The 20,002-nt window shown below is 50.4% G+C and overlaps 2 protein-coding genes across 2 annotated transcripts in view; both read left to right on the plus strand.

Annotated features, from left to right (window-relative positions):
- LOC147118264 (uncharacterized) overlaps positions 1-20,002 on the plus strand; it is a 202,759-nt gene that overhangs the window by 125,253 nt on the left and 57,504 nt on the right. The gene's annotated exons all lie outside the window — the stretch shown is intronic.
- Positions 6,919-17,149, plus strand: LOC147118267 (uncharacterized). Its single transcript, XM_085983696.1, has 2 exons — positions 6,919-7,401; positions 16,958-17,149. Exons 1-2 carry the CDS (start codon positions 6,919-6,921, stop codon positions 17,147-17,149), a joined length of 675 nt encoding a protein of 224 aa, XP_085839822.1.

Raw genomic sequence — 20,002 nt, forward strand, 5'->3', positions numbered from 1 at the left:
ATTTTGGTGACAGTGACCATAATTCAGTGTGATTTAAGGTAGTTATGGAAAAGGACAAAGATGGACCAGAAATAAAGGTTCTAAATTGGGGGAAGGCCAATTTTAATATGATAAGGCAGGATCTGGCCAAAGTGGACTGGGATCAGCTACTTGTCGGAAAATCCACATCGGAGCAATGGGAATCTTCCAGAAAGAAAATAGAGAGAGTACAATGGCAACATGTTCCCGTAAAGGTCAAGGGTGGGACCAACAAGCCCAGGGAACCCTGGATGTCAAGAGACATACAAGAATGGATTAGGAAAAAAAGGGAGGCTTTTGGCAGATACAAAGGACTAAAAACAGTGGAAGCCCTAGAGGAGTATAGAAAGTGCAGGGGGGTACTTAAAAAAGCAATTAGGAGAGCGAAGAGGGGGCATGAAAAATCACTGGCGGGCAAAATAAAGTATAAGTATATTAAGTGCAAGAGGATAACCGGGGAAAGAGTAGGGCCCATTAGGCACCAAAGTGGCAATCTGTGTGTAGAGCCAGAAGATGTGGGTGAGGTTTCAAATGAATATTTTGCATCTGTGTTCACTATGGAGAAGGACGATGTCGGCATAGAAATCAGGCAGGGGGATTGTGATATACTTAAACAAATTAGTATTGCGAGGGAGGAGGTGCTAGTGGTTTTAGTGGGCTTAAAAGTGGATAAATCCCCAGGCCCAGACAAGATGTATCCCAGGCTGCTGTGTGAGGCAAGGGAGGAGATTGCAGGGGCTCTGACACAAATTTTCAGAACCTCTCTGGCCACAGAGGAGGTGCCGGAGGACTGGAGGACAGCTAACATATAACCATTATTCAAGAAGGGTAGTAGGGATAAACCAGGGAATTACAGGCCAGTGAGCTGAACATCAGTGGTAGGGAAATTATTGGGAAAAATTCTGAGTGACAGAATTAGTCTCCACTTGGAAAGGCCAGGATTAATCAAGGATAGTCAGCATGGCTTTGTCAGGGAGAGATCATGTCTAACCAATTTGATTGAATTTTTCGAGGGGGTGACTAGGTGTGTGGATGAGGGTAGTGCAGTTGATGTAGTCTACATGGACTTCAGTAAGGCTTTTGACAAAGTCCCACATAGGAGATTGGTCAAGAAGGTAAGAACCCATGGGATCCAGGGCAATTTGGCACATTGGATCCAAAATTGGCTTAGTGGCAGGAGGCAGATACTGACTGTTGGTCAGTGAGCAGGGTGAAACGTTTACCGGCCAGGTAATGCCTCCAGTGCCGTACAGCCTCCACTATCACCTGGGCCTCCTTCTCGACTGAGGAGTGTCAAATTTCGGGGCCCTGGAGGGTCCGTGAAAAGAAGGCCACGGGTCTCCCCGCCTGGTTAAGGGTTGCGGCTAGGGCGAAGTCGGATGCATCGCTCTCCACTTGGAAAGGGATGGACTCATCCACTGCATGCATTGTGGCCTTCGCAATGTCCTCTTTTATGAGGGTGAAGGCCGCACGGGCCTCTGCCGTCAGGGGGAAGGAGGTTGACTTGATGAGGGGCCAGGCTTTGTCCGCATAGTTGGGCACCCACTGGGCGTAGTAAGAGAAGAACCCTAGGCATCTCCTCAGGGCTTTTAGGCAGTGGGGGAGGGGTAGTTCCAGGAGGGGGCGCATTCGGTCGGGGTCGGGGCCGATGACTCCGTTTTCCACCACGCAGCCAAGAATAGCGAGGCGCGTCGTGCGGAACATACATTTTTCTCTGTTGTATGTCAGATTCAGCCGTTGGGCTGTACGGAGGAATTTTTCTAGGTTGGCGTCGTGGTCATGCCGGTCATGGCCGCAGATGGTGACGTTGTCTAGATAGGGGAAGGTGGCCTGCAGGACGTTCTGGTCAACCATCTGGTCCATCTCCCTTTGGAAGACCGAGACCCCGTTGGTGACGCCGAAGGGGACTCGGAGGAAGTGGTAGAGGCGACCGTCGGCCTCAAAGGCCGTGTACTGGCGGTCCTCAGGCCTGATGGGGAGCTGGTGGTATGCCGACTTCAGATCAATCGTCGAGAATACCCGGTATTGTGCTATCTGGTTGACCATGTCAGATATGCGGGGAAGTGGGTATGCGCCTAATTGCGTGTATCGATTGATCGTCTGGCTGTAATCAATAACCAGGCGCTGTTTCTCGCCGGTCTTCACTACCACCACTTGGGCTCGCCATGGGCTGATGCTGCCCTCGATAATCCCTTCCCTCAGGAGTCTTTCTACTTCTGATTTAATAAAGCTCCTATCCCCGGCACTGTACCGCCTGCTTTTAGTAGCAATTGGCTTGCAGTCTTTGGCGAGGTTAGCGAACAACGGGGGGGGTTTGACCTTCAGGGTGGACAGGCTGCATACTTTGCGCAGCGCCGTGTTTAAATTCTGCCAGCTGCAGACTGTAAGTGGGGGCAGGGGCCCGCCATATGCCATCGTGACGCTCTCCAGATGGCACTGGAAGTCTAATCCTAGCAGTACGGGAGCGCAGAGCTGTGGCAGGACGAGGAATTTAAAATCTCTGTACTCCACGCCGTTCACTGTCAGAGTCGCTACACAGTAGCCGCCGACGTCCGCCGTATGGGACTTTGAGGCCATAAAGACCTGGTGGCGTGTGGGCATAACCGATAGGGAGTAGCGTCGCACCATGTCGGGGTGGATGAAGCTCTCCGTGCTTCCGCAGTCGAAAAGGCAATTTGTGGCATGGCCATTTACCTTTACGTTCATCATGGACCTGGCTAGTTGATGGGGCCTAGATTGGTCCAGGGTAATGGAGGCCATCGTCGAGGTCGGTGGGTCGCTGTAGTATTTGCCCGCGCCGGGGGCCTGGTCTCGAAATGGTGTCCAAGATGGCGGCTCCCCCGCGGCTGGTGGTGCCCAAAATGGCGGTCTGCACGGCTCACACGTGGTTGGTGGGGTCCAAAATGGCGGCCTGCATGGTTCACACGCGGTGCTGCTGGAATTGGGGGTCGATTTCGCCCTGCACACTCTCGCGTAGTGGCCTTTCTTGCCACATTTGGAGCAGGTCGCGTCCTTTGCTGGGCATTGCTGTCTGGGGTGCTTGGCCTGGCCGCAGAAGTAGCATTTCTGGCCTCTGGTCATTGCAGCTGTAGTTGGGCTGCTGGCGGCTTGTGGCCTTACCGGGTCCCAAGATGGCTGCTCCCGTGACATCCACGTGGCCATCCGGTCAGGGGGGTAGGCGTCCATGTTCTGGAGGGCCACGTCTAATGAGTTAGCGAGGGCCTCCGTCTTCTGCAGGTTGAGCCCCCTCTGTTCCAGCAGCCTCTGCCGAGTATAGTTGGACCTGATGCCGGCTACTTAGGCGTCTCGGATCAGGTCTTCCGTGCATTCCTTGGCCATCACCACTTTGCAATTACAGGCCCAGCCGAGGACTCTCAGTGCCAGTAAATATTCGGCGCCCGATTCCCCTGGGCGCTGTTTTCGGGTAGCCAGGAGCTGTCTGGCGTAGACCTCGTTAACAGGCCTCACGTATTGTTCCTTTAGCGTCACGATGGCGGCCGCGTAAATTGTGGCATCTCGGATGATCGAGTAGACTCGGTGGCTCACCCGTGAGTTCAAGACAAGCCGTTTCACGTCATCTGTAGTGACGGTAGTGCTGGAGGCCTCCAGGAAGGCTTCGAAACAGCTCAGCCAGTGTTCAAAGTTATTGGCTGTATCTGCTGCTTGAGGATCCAGGTCTAAACGTTCCGGCTTCAAGATTTGCTCCATGTCGAAAATTTAGTCAATAAAATTGATGCACTATCAACAACACCAAAGACTACGAGTTGAACTTATACGAAGTAGGCTTTTATTGACTAAGAACTGGAGCATGCCTCTGCTAGTGGATCCATCCTAAGAGCTCCCGGGGGAAGGGTGGTGAGTCACCTTTATACCCGGGCTTAGGGGTGGAGCCAGGGGCAGAGACATGCCCGGACCTGTACAGAGTTAACAGTGGTTTACCACAAGCACTCCCTCAGTGCTGACCCTCCGACAGTGCGGCGCTCCCTCAGTACTGCCCCTCCGACATTGCGGCGCTCCCTCAGCACTGCCCCTCCGACAGTGCGGCGCTCCCTCAGTACTGCTCCTCCGACAGTGCAGCGCTCCCTCAGTACTGCCGCTCCCTCAGTACTGCCCCACCGACAGTGCGGCGCTCCCTCAGCACTGCCCCTCCGACAGTGCGGCACTCCCTCAGTACTGCTCCTCCAACAGTGCAGTGCTCCCTCAGCACTGCCCCTCCGACAGTGCGGTGCTCCCTCAGTACCGCCTCTCCGACAGTGCAGCGCTCCCTCAGTACTGGCCCTCCGACAGTGCGGCGCTCCCTCAGTACTGGCCCTCCGACAGTGCGGCGCTCCCTCAGTACTGCCCCTCCGACAGTGCAGCGCTCCCTCAGCACAGCCCCCTCCGACAGTGTGGCGCTCCCTCAGTACTGCCCCTCCGACAGTGCGGCGCTCCCTGAGCACTGCCCCTCCGACAGTGCGGCACTCCCTCAGTACTGACCCTCCGACAGTGCGGCGCTCCCTCAGCACCGCACTGGAGTGTCAGCCTCGCTTTATGTGCTCAAGTCCCTGGAGCGGGATTTGAACCCACAACCTTCTGACTCTGCTGTCCACTGAGCCACAGCTGACTCCAGTCTTTTACACAGTTTCATCATAACTTCCTTGCTTTTGCACTCTACGCCTCTCCTAAAGCAGGGGAGTTATGAAGAATTGTTAAACAGTTTATTTTGCAGAGTGACCAAGGCTGTGTGTAGGAAACAATTTTGCATTTGAAAGCAGCTTGTATTGTGAAACTTGTGCCCCTTTGCCAGGCCCGCTGCCTGCGGCCCCTCTCCCAGATTCCAGCCCCAGCTCTGTGCTGACTGAGCTGCTCTCACCTGGGGACAGCGCGTCACAATCGGCCCCAGCGCACCTGAGCTGGAGAGGAGGCCCTGCCCCCTTGCCGCGCCGCCATTGGTTGGAGGACCAGGCCGCCCAGTTCAGTCCTCCCACCGCAGCCCTCTTCCTATTGGTCAGCGCTCCCGTCAGTCAGAATCACATTGCTCCGGCTCACTCCACCACCCCGCGCAGGTCAATCCGCTCCGTTCGGCGTCCGCAGAGGTCCCGCCCGCCCGACTCTCAGGTTTGGTTTTTCTGGTGTTTTACTTTATAATCTCGCTCTCCGCTCCTCCCCCTCACCTCAATTTAAATCGACTCCCCAACACTTTACTTTACACCGGCCGTTGATTCCGCCTCTTATCCGGGCCCGGCCTTCCGCATGCTCCTCGGAGGCTCCACGCAGGTGCACTGGCAGCCTGGTGTTATGGTGGGGCCAAATGAGCATGCGCGGCCCCGCATCTCCACATTTAAAGGGACCCCACCCCCTCCACATTTAAAGGGATACCCACCCCCTCCACATTCAAAGAGACTCCCTACTCCCTCCACATTTAAAGGGGCTCCCTACCCCCTCCACATTTAAAGGGACACTCACCCCCTCCACATTTAAAGGGACACCCACCTCCCTCTTGTGTGTTCTTCTGATTAAAGGGGCTGTGACAATTCCCCCAGCCACCGCACTTTAGCAAGTATGTGAAAGACCTTAAGAGCCAGCCAGTGGCTCAGTTGGGAGCACCCTTGTCTCTCAGTCAGAAAGTTGTGGGTTCAAAGTCCCCACTCCAGGGACTCGAGCACATAATCCTAGGCTGACGCTCTGGTGTTATGGTAGGGCCGAATGAGCATGTGCAGCCCCCCACTGTCGGAGGGGCGGTGCCCTGTCGGAGGGGCAGTACTGAATGAGCGCCGCACTGTGGGAGGGTCAGTACTGAGGGAGCGCCGCACTGTGGGAGGGTCAGTACTGAGGGAGTGCGGCACTGTCGGAGGGGCAGTACTGAGGGAGCGCCCACTGTCGGAGGGGCAGTACTGAGGAAGCACCGCACTGTCAGAGGGGCAGTACTGAGGGAGCCCTGCACTGTCGGAGGGGCAGTACTGAGGGAGCGCTGCACTGTCGGAGGAGCAGTACTGAGGGAGCGCCGCACTGTCGGAGGGCCAGTACTGAGGGAGCTCCGCAGTGTCGGAGGGACAGTACTGAGGGAGCTCCGCACTGTCGGAGGGGCAGTACTGAGGGAGCACCGCACTGTCGAAGGGGCAGTACTGAGGCAGTGCTGCACTGTCGGAGGCACAGTACTGAGGGAGCACCGCAGTGTCGGAGGGGCAGTACTGAGGGAGCGCCACACTGTCGGAGGGCCGTCTTTCGGAAGAGACGTTCAGGTGGACATAAAAGTTCCCATTATTTCGCAGAAGGGCAGGAGAGTTATCTCCGGTGTCCTGGCCATTATTTTTTATGCAAAAAAGCTGCAGTGTTTCCCACATTACAACAGCGACTGCACTTCAAAAAGTACTTCATTGGCTGTAAAACCGTTGGTCGTGAAAGGCGCTGTATAAAGGCCAGTCTTTCTTTATTTTCTCTCCTGTATTTACATTAATTACTTATATAAATCTCTTTTACTGTCTCTTGCAAGGGGAGGAATTGCAGATGGGCAGCTTAACGCAAACTTCACATGAAGATCTGACAGAATTACTCGATTCATCAGGACTTGAATATCGTCGACATATGGAAGCAGAAAGCAGCAATCAGAATGCGGGCAAACTGCACACTTGTCTTGTGTGTGGACGTGGATTCAACCGAAGGTGCAGCCTGGGGAGGCACAAGTGTAACCAAAGCAAGGAGAGTCTGTGCAAATGTCGGGAATGCGGGAAGGGATTCAGTTGCCTTTCCGAGCTGGAGACTCATCAACGCAGTCACTCTGTGAAATGGCCGTTCACCTGCACTGTGTGTGGGAAGGGATTCACTCATTCAAGCACCCTGCAGGCACACCAGCGAGTTCACACTGGGGAGAGGCCGTTTACCTGCTCCGACTGCGGGAAGGGATTCACTCAACAATCCAACATGCTGACACACCAGCGAGTTCACACCGGGGAGAAACCGTTCGCCTGCTCTCACTGTGAGAAGAGGTTTAACCAGTCTTGCAACCTGTTGATACACGAGCGTGTTCGCACCGATGAGAGCCCTTTTCAGTGCTCCGACTGCGAGAAGGGCTTCAGAAGATCCAGCGACCTGATACGGCACCAGCAAGTTCACACCGGGGAGAGGCCGTTCACCTGCTCCGTGTGTGGGAAGGGGTTCACTTTCTCCTCCGCCCTGCTGATGCACCAGCTGGTTCACACTGACGAGAGGCTGTTCACCTGCTCCGAGTGCGAGAAAGGATTCAATTGTCCCTCCACTCTGCGGGAACACCAGCTGCTTCACACTGATGAGAGGCCGTTCTCCTGCTCCGAGTGCGGGAAAGGATTCACTCGTCTCACCTATCTGTGGGACACCAGCTGGTTCACACTGACGAGAGGCCGTTTAAATGTTCCGACTGCGACAAGAGTTTCAAATGCTCCAAGGGCCTGAAGAAGCATCGACGCAACCACACCGGGGAGAGGCCATTCAGCTGCTCTCACTGCGGGAAGAGGTTTACGCACTCATCCAATCTTCGGAAACACCAGTTCACCCACACCGAGAAGAGGCCATTCCCCTGCTCAGTGTGTGAAAAGGGATTCACCACTTCAACTCACCTGCTGAGACACCAGCGAGTTCACACCTGAGCGCACTGGTCCCATTCTGCTTTCAATCACATGAAGGACTGTTCTGTGTTAATAATGGCAACTACGGGGTCGGGCGGGCGGGGGGGGCGGTGGCGGGCGGTTTGAAGATGCTGATAATAACCCCAGTAACTAGGCTGGAGTTTAAGAGGGGTCAGCCTCGGCTCAGTGGGTGACACTCTCACCTCTAGAGTCAGAAGGTCGTGGGTTTGAGTCCCACTCTGGAGACTTGAGCACGTAGTCTAGGCTGTCACTCCATGGCAGTACTGAGGGAGAGCTGCTCTGTCAGAGGTGCCATCTTTCAGATGCGACGTTAAACCAAGGCCCCGTCTGCCCTCTCAGGTGGGTGTAAAAGATCCCGTGGCCACTATTTTGAAAAATGGAAGGGAGAAAGGATCTCGACTCGGAAGATCAGGAAGTAGAATAAGGAGCTAAGGATAACAAGGGGCAGAAAACACTGGTAGGAGTTGTATATAGGCCCCCTAACCATAGCTAAACTGTTAGACGGAATATTAATCAAGAAATAGTAGGAGCTTGCAACAAAAGTAATGCAATAATCTTGGGGGACATTAATCTTCATATAGGCTGGACAAATCAAATTGGCAAAGGCAGTCTAGAGGATGAGTTCATGGGATGCATTTGGGACAGTTTCCTAGAACAATATGTCATGGAACCAACCAGGGAACAGGCTATTTTAGATCATGTGTTGTGTAATGAGACAGGGTTAATTAGCAATCTCACAGTAAAGGATCCTCTGGGGCAGAGTGATCATAATATGATAGAATTTTACGTTAATTTTGAGAGTGACTTGCCGCAGTCCAAAACTAGAGTCTTAAACTTAAATAAAGCCTATTGCATAGGTATGAGGGGCGAGTTGGCTAAGGTAGATTGGAAAAATAGATTAAAAGGTATAGCGGTAGATAAGCCGTAGCTAGCATTTAAAGAAATATTTCATAATTCTCAACAAAAGTACATTCCATTGAGAAACAAAAACTCCACGGGAAAAGTGATCCAACCGTGGCTAACTAAAGAAGTTAAGGATAGCATTAGATTGAAAGAAGAAGTTTATAATGTTGCAAAGAATAATAGTAAGCCTGAGGATTGGGAGAGTTTCAGAAACCAGTAAAGGTTGACCAAAAATTGATAAAAAGGGAAAAAATAGAATGAGAGAAAAATAGCAAGAAATATAAAAGCAGATTGTAAGAGTTTCTACAAGTATGTAAAAAGGAAAAGAGTAGCAAAAGTAAATGTTGGTCCCGTAGAGGCTGAGGCAGGAGAAATTATTATGGGGAATAAGAAAATAGCAGAAAAGTTTTTTAAAAATGTCTTCACAGTAGAAGACACAAAAAGCACACCAAAAATGGTGGGGAACCAAGGGTGTAATGAGGGTGAGGAACTTAACGTAATTAATAGAAGTAGAGAAAAGGTACTAGGAAAACTAATGGGACTAAAAGCCGACAAATCCCCTGGACCTGACGGCCAACATCCTAGGGTTGTAAAAGAGGTGGCTGAAGAGACAGTTGATACATTGGTTTTGATCTTCCAAAATTCCCTAGATTGTAGAACGGTCCCAGCGGATTGGAAGGTCGCAAATGTAACACCGCTATTCAAGGAAGGCGGGAGAGGAAAAGCAGGGAACTACAGGCCAGTTAGCGTGACATCAGTGTAGGATAGGGTGTACCTGTAGGATTTAGTAAACGTTATTAAGATTCGATAACCATTCTAATGTAACTATAATATGTAAAATTGTATGTTAAGATCCTAAAAGCCTGTATAAAATGGAGAATGGCTGAGAGCAAAGCAGGATGGGATTATGCCAACCTGACCAAAAACCTCTGTTTAAAATTACTGAAGTAATGGAATAGAGTCATAGAGTCATAGAGTTTTACAGCACAGAAAGAGGCCCTTCAGCCCATCGTGTCCGTGCCGCCCATCCACCCCTGTCCTGTCTAATCCCATTTTCCAGCATTTGGTCCATAGCCTTGTATGCAATGGCATTTCAAGTGCTCATCCAAATGCTTCTTGAATGTTGTGAGGGTTCCTGCCTCTACCACCCTTTCAGGCAGTGAGTTCCAGATTCCAACCACCCTCTGGGTGAAAAAGTTCCTCCTCAAATCCCCTCTAAATCTCCTGCCCCTTACCCTGAATCTATGCCCCCTTGTTATTGACCCCCCTACTAAGGGGAAAAGTTCCTCTTTATCTACCCTATCTATGCCCCTCATCATTTTGTACACCTCAATCAGGTCCCCCCTCAGCCTTCTTTGCTCCAAGGAAAACAACCCCAGCCTGTTTAGTCTTTCTTCATAGCTGAGGCGCTAAGTTTATGGAGACGAGGAATTCAGCAATATTATGCTTAAAGAGATAAAAACTAGAGAGATAGATAAGAGTTGGAGACGTCCTTCATTGGTCCAGCTATCAGATGGACAGACTGTTTCGTCAACATGCTCTGTGTTCTGTGTTCTGTGAACACAACGTGTTCTGTGAAAAGTGAAGATCTGTGATAAGGGTACTTTGTTATGCATGGAGAAAAAGTCAGAAGGATCAAACAAGGTCATAAGATGGGTAACGAGGGAGCAAGACTTTTTACCAGGTGTTAGAGGGTTAATTACTGCCACGTTGGCAAAACGAGAGGGAAAAGGGTATAAAGGTACAGGTTTTGAACATCGAAAGCGCGCACCGTGTAACCAGAGATTGATAGGAGCTTCACTCAACAGAACACAGCAAGATCCCAAGGAAGCGCGCATGGGTCAACGGAACACAGCAAGATACATCAGGAGACTTGCGCCGCGCTCACTCGGAAGGAACGCCGGGGTTTCAACGAACAGACTGTGAATATCTTCTTGTTAAGTACTACTTCTTTGTACCGGATGTTTAATGCTTAATAAACCTGTTTTACTGATACACAATATACCTGTACCCAGAGTGGTTTGTGTAGTCACGGACTGTTTTACTGATACACAATATACCTGTACCCAGAGTGGTTTGTGTAGTCATGGACTGTTTTACTGATACACAATGTACCTGGACCCAAAGTGGTTTGTGTAGTCACAGACTGTTTTACTGATACACAATATACCTGGACCCAGAGTGGTTTGTGTAGTCACGGATTGTTTTACTGATACACAATATACCTGGACCCAGAGTGGTTTGTGTAGTCACGGACTGTTTTACTGATACACAATATACGTGGCCCCAGAGTGGTTTGTGTAGTCACGGACACATTATTATAAGAGCTTTTGAAAGCTACATCAGTCATCGGGAAAATGCTGGAATCCATTGTTAAGGAAGTGGTATTAAGTCACTTAGAAAATCATAACATGATTAGGCAGAGTCAACATGGTTTTATGAAAAGGAAATCGTGTTTGACAAATTTATTAGAGTTTTTTGAGGATGTAACTAGCAGGGTAGATAGAGGGGAACCAGTGGATGCAGTATATTTGTATTTCCAAAAGGCATTCGATAAGGTGCCACATAAAAGGTTATTACACAAGATTAGGGCTCATGGGGTTGGGGGTAATATAGTAGCATGGATAGAGGATTGGTTAACGGACATAAAACAGCATAGGGATAAACAGACCTTTTTCAGGTTGGCAGGCTATATCTAGTGGGGTGCCGCATGGATCAGTGGTGGGACCTCAGCTATTTACAATCTATCTTAATGACCTAGATGATGCGACCGAGTGTAATGTATCCAAGTTTGCTGATGATACAAAGCTAGGTGGGACAGTAAGCTGTGAGGAGCCTTTGGACCTTCTGACAATCACCTTAATTCTGTGTCCTCTGGTTCTCGAGCCTTTCGCCAATGGGAACAGTTTCTCTCTATCTACTCTGTCCAGACCCCCTCATGATTTTGAACACCTCCATCAAATCTCCTCTCAACCTTCTCTGCTCTGGAGAACAACCCCAGCTTCTCCAGTCTATCCACATAACTGAAGTCCCTCATCCCTGGTACCATTCTGGTCAATCTCCCCTTAACCTTCTCTGCTCTAACGAGAACAATCCCAGCTTCTCCAGTCTCTGCACATAACTGAAGTCCGTCATCCCTGGTACCATTCTGGTAAATCTTTTCTGCAGCCTCTCTAAGGCCTTCACATCCTTCCTAAAGTGTGGAGCGCAGAATTGGACACAATAAGAAAGAAAGATAGACGTGTATTTATAAGAACACTAGCTGGAGTGCCCGGCGGTGCCGAGGCTTTTTTGAGGGCATGTTGTTTTTGGAAGAGAGAGAGCGAGCGACTGGGGGGAAGAGAGCGAGTGACTGCGGGGGAAGAGAGAGAGCGATTGGGGGAAGAGAGAGAGCGACTGGGGGGAAGAGAGAGCGACTGGGGGGAAGAGAGAGCGACTGGGGGGAAGAGAGAGAGCGACTGGGGGGAAGAGAGAGCGACTGGGGGAAGAGAGAGAGTGACTGGGGGGGAAGAGAGTGAGCGACTGGGGGGAAGAGAGAGCGATGGGGGGAAGAGAGAGAGTGACTGGGGGGAAGAGAGAGAGCGACTGGGGGGAGAGAGAGCGCGACTGGGGGGAAGAGAGAGAGCGATGGGGGGAAGAGAGCGACTGGGGGGAAGAGAGAGAGCGACTGGGGGGGAAGAGAGAGCGACTGGGGGGGAAGAGAGAGAGCGACTGGGGGGAAGAGAGAGAGCGACTGGGGGAAGAGAGAGAGCAACTGGGGGGAAGAGAGAGAGCGACTGGGGGGAAGAGAGAGAGCGACTGGGGGGAAGAGAGAGCGACTGGGGGGAAGAGAGAGAGCAACTGGGGGTAAGAGAGAGAGTGACTGGGGGGAAGAGAGAGAGCGACTGGGAGGAAGAGAGAGAGCGACTGGGAGGAAGAGAGAGCGACTGGGGGGAAGAGAGAGCGACTGGGGGGAAGTGAGAGAGTGATGGGGGAAGAGAGAGAGCGACTGGGGGAAGAGAGAGAGCGACTGGGGGGAAGCGAGAGCGACTAGGGGGAAGAGAGAGCGACTAGGGGGAAGAGAGAGCGACTGGGGGAAGAGAGAGCGACTGGGGGGAAGAGAGAGTGACTGGGGGGAAGAGAGAGCGACTGGGGGGAAGAGAGAGAGAGAGAGACTGGGGGAGAGAGAGAGACAGAGAGAGAGGGAGAGAGAGAGAGACAGAGAGAGAGAGGCAGAGAGGGAGGGAGAGAGAGACAGAGAGAGAGAGGGAGAGAGAGAGAGACAGAGACAGAGGGAAGGAGAGAGACAGGGAAGGAGAGAAAGGGGAAAGGGGTGGGGGAAAGGGGGTGGGGGAAAGGGGGTGGGGGGAGAGGGGTGGGGAGGGAGGGGGGGAGGGGAGGGGGGTTGGAAGGGGGTGTGTGGGAGAGGGTGTGGGGGGGTAAGAATGGGGGAAGGAGGGGCAGGGGGATGGGGGAAGGGGAGGGAGAAAGGGAGGGGGAAGCCAGCAGACCCTCTCCACTCTGCCAGTGTTGAGAGTTGCGCTGCTGGCGGCGGTTGGAGAAGGCTAGGCCCCAGGGCCTCAGGCACCTGCACTGACATGGCCCAGCCGAGCGCAGCGCCCCGGTCAGCCCGAGCTCCGCAGCCGCCGTTTGGCCGCAGGCCACAAAGCACCCGAGCCCAGTGCCGGCGATGGCTCCGTGGAGCTCCGTGCCGCCCCACCAGCCTTTAGAAAGATGGCGGCAGTGGCTATGCTCGGCTCAGACCCGCCCGGCCAGCCTTTAGAAAGATGGCGGTGATCGCGGGCCACTTGTTGAGTGGGACGGGAGGTGCCCAGCTCGGGCGTGGCTGGGCAACAGAGGCCGAGGCTTCGAGGCCTGGAAAAACGGTGAAAGGTAGGAAAATTATAGAGGTTACAGAAAAGATTTACAAATTATTTAACTATTTTGAAAAAAAATTTGTGTTTTAAAAGCAACTTCTTTTTTGCTGGAAATCTAGATTTGAAAAGAAACACGCAGAAAGTGGGAAAAAGAAATGAAGAGTTTCGAATCAAGATGGCGGCCGCTCACCTCAGCTGATAAGGATTAGGTCCACCCACACATGCACCGATTGGTCAACCGTCAGGTCACTGAAGTGTAGGATTGGTCAATCATCACGTCACTCGAATCTAGGATGGCCCGCCCGCACACGCAATGAACCCGCCCCCGTGAGCAGCGATTGGTCGACCGTCGCATTGGTCGACTGTACGATTGGTCAACCTTCACGTCACTCGATGATAATGAGTGGATAATGAGCGGAATTTTGAACATTTTTTGTATACCGTCTGAACAATTTTTGCCTGACCAAAAAGTAAATACGCTTATGACCATTTCGGAATACATGAGAACATAAGAACATAAGAAATAGGAGCAGGAGTAGGCCAATCGGCCCCTCGAGCCTGCTCCACCATTCAATAAGATCATGGCTGATCTGATCCTAACCTCAAATCTTCTATCACTTTCTATCCACCCGAGCCCATGTGATCTCCCGGGAGAGGCGAAAAGCCAGATAAAAGACCCAATGGCCAATTTGGGAGGAAAAAATCTGGGAAATTCCTTTCCGACCCATCTAGGTGATCAAAACTCGTCCAGAAGATCACTCTGTCCCTATATTTTCTAGAGTACTTACCTTCTGTAAAGGCGATCTCCACCCCAGCCAGGAACAGGAATAAAACCATCTCCTGAAATATAACACAGAATTAGAACACAGTAGGAGCAGAACCAGGCTACACGGCCCCTGGGCCCACTCCACTACCCACAGGGCCATGACCATTCCGAACCTAGACTCGTCCAATTTCCTGCCCGCTCCCTGTAACCCTTAATTCCCTTTACTTCTAGGAAACTATCTATTTCTGTTTTAAATTAATTTAATGATGTAGCTTCCACAGCTTTCTGGGGCAGCAAATTCAACAAACCTACCACCCTCTGAGTGAAGAAGTTTCTCCTCATCTCAGTTTTGAAAGAGCAGCCCTTATTCTAAGATTATGCCCCCTAGTTCTAGTTTCACCCATCATTGGGAACATCCTCACCGCATCCACCCGATCAAGCCCCTTCACAATCTTGTATGTTTCAATAAGATCGCCTCTTGTTCTTCTGAACTCCAATGAGTAGAGTCCCAATCTACTCAACCTCTCCTCATATGACCACCCCCTCATCCCCGGGATTAACTGAGTGAACCTTCTTTGTACTGACTCGAGAGCAAGTATGTCTTTTCTTAAGTATGGACACCAAAACTGTGTGCAGTATTCCAGGTGCGGTCTCACCAATACCTTGTACAACTGCAGTAATACCTCCCTGTTTTTATATTCTATCCCCCTAGCAATGAAAGCCAACATTCCATTGGCCTTCTTAATCACTTGCTGCACCTGCATACTAACTTTTTGAGTTTCGTGCACCAGGACCCCCAGATCCCTTTGTACTACAGTACTTTCCAGTTTCTTGCCATTAAGATAATAACTTGCTCTATGATTTTTCCTGCCAAAGTGCATAACCTCACACTTTCCAGTATTGTATTCCATCTGCCAAATCTCTGCCCACTTACTTAGCCTGTCTATGTCCCTTTGCAGGTTTTTTATGTCCTCCTCACTCACTACTTTCCGTCCCATCTTTGTATCATCTGCAAACTTTGATATGTTACACTCGGTCCCCTCCTCCAAATCGTTAATATAGATTGTAAAGAGTTGGGGACCCAGCACTGACCCCTGCGGAACACCACTAGTTACTGGTTGCCAGTCTGAGAACGAACCATTTATCCCAACTCTCTGCCTTCTGTTAGAGAGCCAATCCTCCACCCACGCCAGAATATTACCCCCAATCCCGTGATTTTTTATCTTGAGCAATAATCTTTTGTGTGGCACCTTGTCAAATGCCTTTTGGAAGTCTAAATATACTACGTCCACTGGTTCCCCTTTATCCACTCTGTATGTTACTTCCTCAAAAAACTCAAGCAAATTTGTCAAACATGACTTCCCGTTCATGAAACCATGCTGAGTTTGTCCTATTAAATTATGTTTATCCAAATGTCCCATTACTGTCTCCTTAATAATGGACTCTAACATTTTACCAACCACAGATGTTAGGCTAACAGGTCAATACCTTGCCCCCAATCCCATGTGCCTTAATTTTGCACGCTAATCTCTTATGTGGGACCTTATCGAAAGCCTTCTGAAAGTCCAAATACACCACATCCACTGGTTCTTCCTTATCTATTTTACCAGTTACATCCTCAAAAAATTCCAGTAGATTAGTCAAGCATGATTTACCTTTTGTAAATCCATGTTGACTTTGTCCGATCCAGTCACTGCTTTCCAAGTGCTCTGCTATTACATCTTTTATAATGGACTCTAGCATTTTCCCCACTACCGATGTCAAGCTTACTGGTCTATAATTCCCCGCCTTTTCTCTACCACCTTTTTTGAATAGTGGGGTAACATTAGCTACCCGCCAATCCATGGGTACCATTCCAGAGTCTATCGAGTTCTGGAAGATGACCAGCAATGCATCTACTATTTCTAGGGCCACTTCCTTAAGTACCCTGGGATGTAGATTATCAGGCCCTGGGGATTTATTGGCCTTCAGTTCCATCAATTTTCCTAACACCATTTCCCTACAAATACTGATTCCTTTCAGTTCCACCCTTTCATCAGACCCTATGTTCCCTGGCATCTCTGGGAGGTTATTTGTGTCCTCCTTTGTGAAGACAGAACCAAAATATGTATTTAGTTGGTCAGCCATTTCTTTGTTCCCCATTATAAATTCCCCCGATTCTGACTGCAAGGGACCTATGCTTGACTTCACCAATCTTTTTCTCTTCACATATCTATAAAAGCTTTTACAGTCAGTTTTTATGTTCTCTGCAAGCTTACTCTCATATTCTATTTTCCCTTTCTTAATTAATCCCTTTGTCCTCCTTTGTTGAATCCTAAACTGCTCCCAATCCTCAGGATTATTGCTTTTTCTGGCCAATTTATATGCCCTCTCCTTGGACCTTATGCTATCCCTTATTTACCTTGTTAGCCACGGTTGGGTCACCTTTTTTGTTTTATTTTTATGCCAAACTGGGATGAACAAATTCTGTAGTTCATCCATTCGGTCTTTGAATGTTTGCCATTGCCTATCCACCATCAACCCTTTGAGTGCCATTCCCCAATCAATCCTACCCAACTCGCTCCTCAGACCATCATAGTTTCCTTTATTTAAATTTAGGACCCTAGTCTCCGAGTCAACTATTTCATTCTCCATCTTAATGAAGAATTCGATCATATTATGATCGCTCCGACCCAAGGGGCCTCTTACAACAAGATTGCTAATTAATCCTTTCTCGTTACATAATACCCAGTCTAAGATGGCCTGATCTCTGGTTGGTTCAACATTAAAAACCAGTTTGTTGTTCTTCTGAGTTGAACTCCGTTATTGGTTAGGTATACGACAATATCTACATTGGTGACCCCGTATCCGTGAACGTTTTTCGCGGAAGAAACACAGCCAATAACACCTACATTGGTGACCCCGTATCCGTGAATGGTTTTCGTGGAAGAAGCACAGCCAACAACACCTACATTGGTGACCCCGAAACCTCGCCTTCACAGAAGATGAACGATGTGCACAACTGAATTCGTCCAACACCTACATTGGTGACCCCGTCTCCGTGAACGTTTTCCACGGAAACAGCGCACAGTCTGAAACCCGTCTCTTTGAAAGCTTTCACAGAAGAAGAGCATGGCGAACAACATCCGATGAACAACGACCAACGAACAACAGTCAACGACCACCAATACCTACATTGGTGACCAGACGACGTGAGTATGGGAGCTCATCAATTCCTACATTGATTGGTGACTCCGTTTTTCGTGCACGTTTTTCACGAAAGCAGCGCAGCCGGACCCCGAGTTTTGTGAACGATTTTCACAAAAGAAGCACGCATGGAAGCTAAAGCCGTTTCGCTCAGCTACCCTTGGAGCAACAATCGCCCTCGTGCTTTCTTCAGGTGGAAGCCCCGTTCACCTAGAACATTGATGTGGTGCAGACCAACGATGTCTCCATACTCGACTGCTCTACTGACTCCTGGGTCGTCCGCCTCCTTGACACCCTTCAAGGAACAGCAAGTTTAAATCCCTCACAGCGTGGGTATGGCACGTTCGGGCCCACAAGATCAGTGCGCGCCCCTGCAGATGTACCACGAGGACTCACCCCCGCAAACCACAAGGACGTACTCCTCGCGAACCATGAGGACCCATCCCTCGTGAAGCACGAGGACCCATCCCTCGCGAACCACGAGGACCCATCCCTCATGAGCCACGACGACTCATCTCCCGCCGACACCGCACCAGCCCGTCAGCCTGCTGGTTTGTGTAAACTACCGTGTGCAGCTCGGCATGAAAGCGAGGCATTGCCGCACTCCCGGCAGTTTTCCCCATGAACGAAACAACAACCGACACTCCGAACAATGAAGTATGGGTCTACGGGCATCCCGTGGCCGCGACTGGCCACGCGGGACGATTGCTGTCCATCCCTGATCACTGATCAACGCAGCAACTGTTAGCTAGTTTCAGAGTTACCATGGTAACACTACGGCATGCGCCGCTCCGTGTGTTCCCGACTGCCAATGAGTTTGCTCGCCTGCTCAGCAAGTTACCCGACTGACTAGACCCACGTTCATTTCCTCCTGGATCCCCGTTATGGCGTTCCTGCAGATTTTGTTCGACAGGGGACTTCCTAACAACACCGACAACGCCATGGTCCACGTCTGCCCAACCTGCCAGTCACTATGACGCGGCCAGCTGTTTCGCCCCAGCGCCCGCTTTGAGCCACTGGCTGCAGAGGTCGCACGTCTCTACGGTCCTTCGCATGACGGATACGTTTTATTCACCATGATGACGCGCATAAGGATCCGCTCACAACCAACATCTTTAGACCTCACCCGCCAAGTTGAGACAGCACGACCGCCGAAACCACCAGACACCTTCGTCGTTACGGCAGATCATACAAGCGCCTGCCTGATCGCCAGCCACCCAACAGCCTCCGCCTCGGCACTACAGGATTCCTTCAGACAAGCTAGTCGGACCACTTCACCATTTGACTTTGTACGTTGAAGGGAATTCTGGGGGGGCGTATGTAGTGGCACTACCGAATGTCACTTACCTGTTGTACAGAATTCCCTTCAACGTTGTATATAGTTTGCTTGCACGGGGCGTTGCCCCTTTAAGAACACAGTGACGTCACGACGCATGTCACGTGACTGCTCCCGCAACGGCCGCCGGCACAGCTCAGCCTCCCGCTCCCGCGACGGCCGCCGGCACAGCTCGGCCTCCCGCGCCCACGACTTCGGCCGCATCAGCCAGCTGCAGCGCCGGGTGCCTCCCGCTCCCGTGACTTCAGCTGCAATGGCCAGCTACAGTGCCGGGTGCCGGGTAAACGCGATGACGCGGACATACACGTGCTAACGTCATCACACAAGTCACGTGACACCCCAAGCGTGGGAAACGCGAACAAAGCAATGACGTTACGACGCAAACGTGATGACGTCATCGCACAAACCTCCGGACTGCCTAGTCAGTCCTCGTGGCGTCCCCGCTGGGGAAAGACCTGTTTCACAGCTCTCCAACATCAATCTCCATTGTCTGCTGTAAATAATCGAATTCAACATTAAAAACCAGTTTGTTGTTCTTCTGAGTTGAATCCGTTATTGGTTAGGCATACGACAATACCTACACTATTCTACTACTCACTCTGCTTTAAGTTTATATTGTGTTTAATAACAGACACACCCTGTTCTTTCCCCTGATCTGATTACAGATTGCAACCAGTCGATTCAGTGAATGGAATGTCTTATCAGTGTTGCCATAGCGACCTGTCTGCAATGAAACAGCTGTTTGAGTTTCTAACTCAGACTAAATTTCTCTTTCCCATAATGCATATTACATAAGACATTTGATGTCAATGAATTTTAGCCTTTTTATGTTAATATCTCTAAAACCTACAAGAAAGAAAGACTTGCATTTATATAGCACCTTTCACCACCTCAGGACGTCGCAATGTGCTTCACAGCCAATGAAGTACTTTGGAAGTGTAGTCACTGACAGTGTTGTATTGTAGGAAACAAGCGGCTCAGGTACACAAACCTTTAAAAGTGGGAGGACAAGTAAAGGCTCACAGTATTTAAGGGAGTGGGGCAGTGTGGATAGGAAGTTTTGTAAAGGACAGAGAGTAGTGGTTAATGGATGTTCAGACTGGAGGGATGTAAACAGTGGTGTCCCCCAGGGTCAGTGTTGGGACCATTGCTCTTCTGAATATAGACAAATGATCCGGGCTTGGGTTTATGGAGCACAAGATCAAAGTATCTAGATGAGACTACAATAGGGAGTGTAGGGAACTGTGAAGAGTGATTTCAATGTGATATATATGGGTTAGTAAATTGAACAGGTAGAGGTCAGATGAAATTTGGTGTAGAGATATGTGAAGTGATA

Source organism: Somniosus microcephalus, chromosome 4 (genome assembly GCF_052327205.1).
Source record: "Somniosus microcephalus isolate GS21.2 chromosome 4, FLI_Smic_1.0, whole genome shotgun sequence".
NCBI classification, from domain to species: Eukaryota; Metazoa; Chordata; class Chondrichthyes; order Squaliformes; family Somniosidae; genus Somniosus; species Somniosus microcephalus.

Coding starts and splice junctions, on each gene's coding strand:
- LOC147118267 (XM_085983696.1), top strand. CDS start 6,919: ATGCTGACACACCAGCGAGTTCACACCGGGGAGAAACCGTTCGCCTGC. Junction 7,402..16,957: donor ATGTTCCGACTGCGACAAGA/GTTTCAAATGCT, acceptor GTTATTGGTTAG/GTATACGACAATATCTACAT.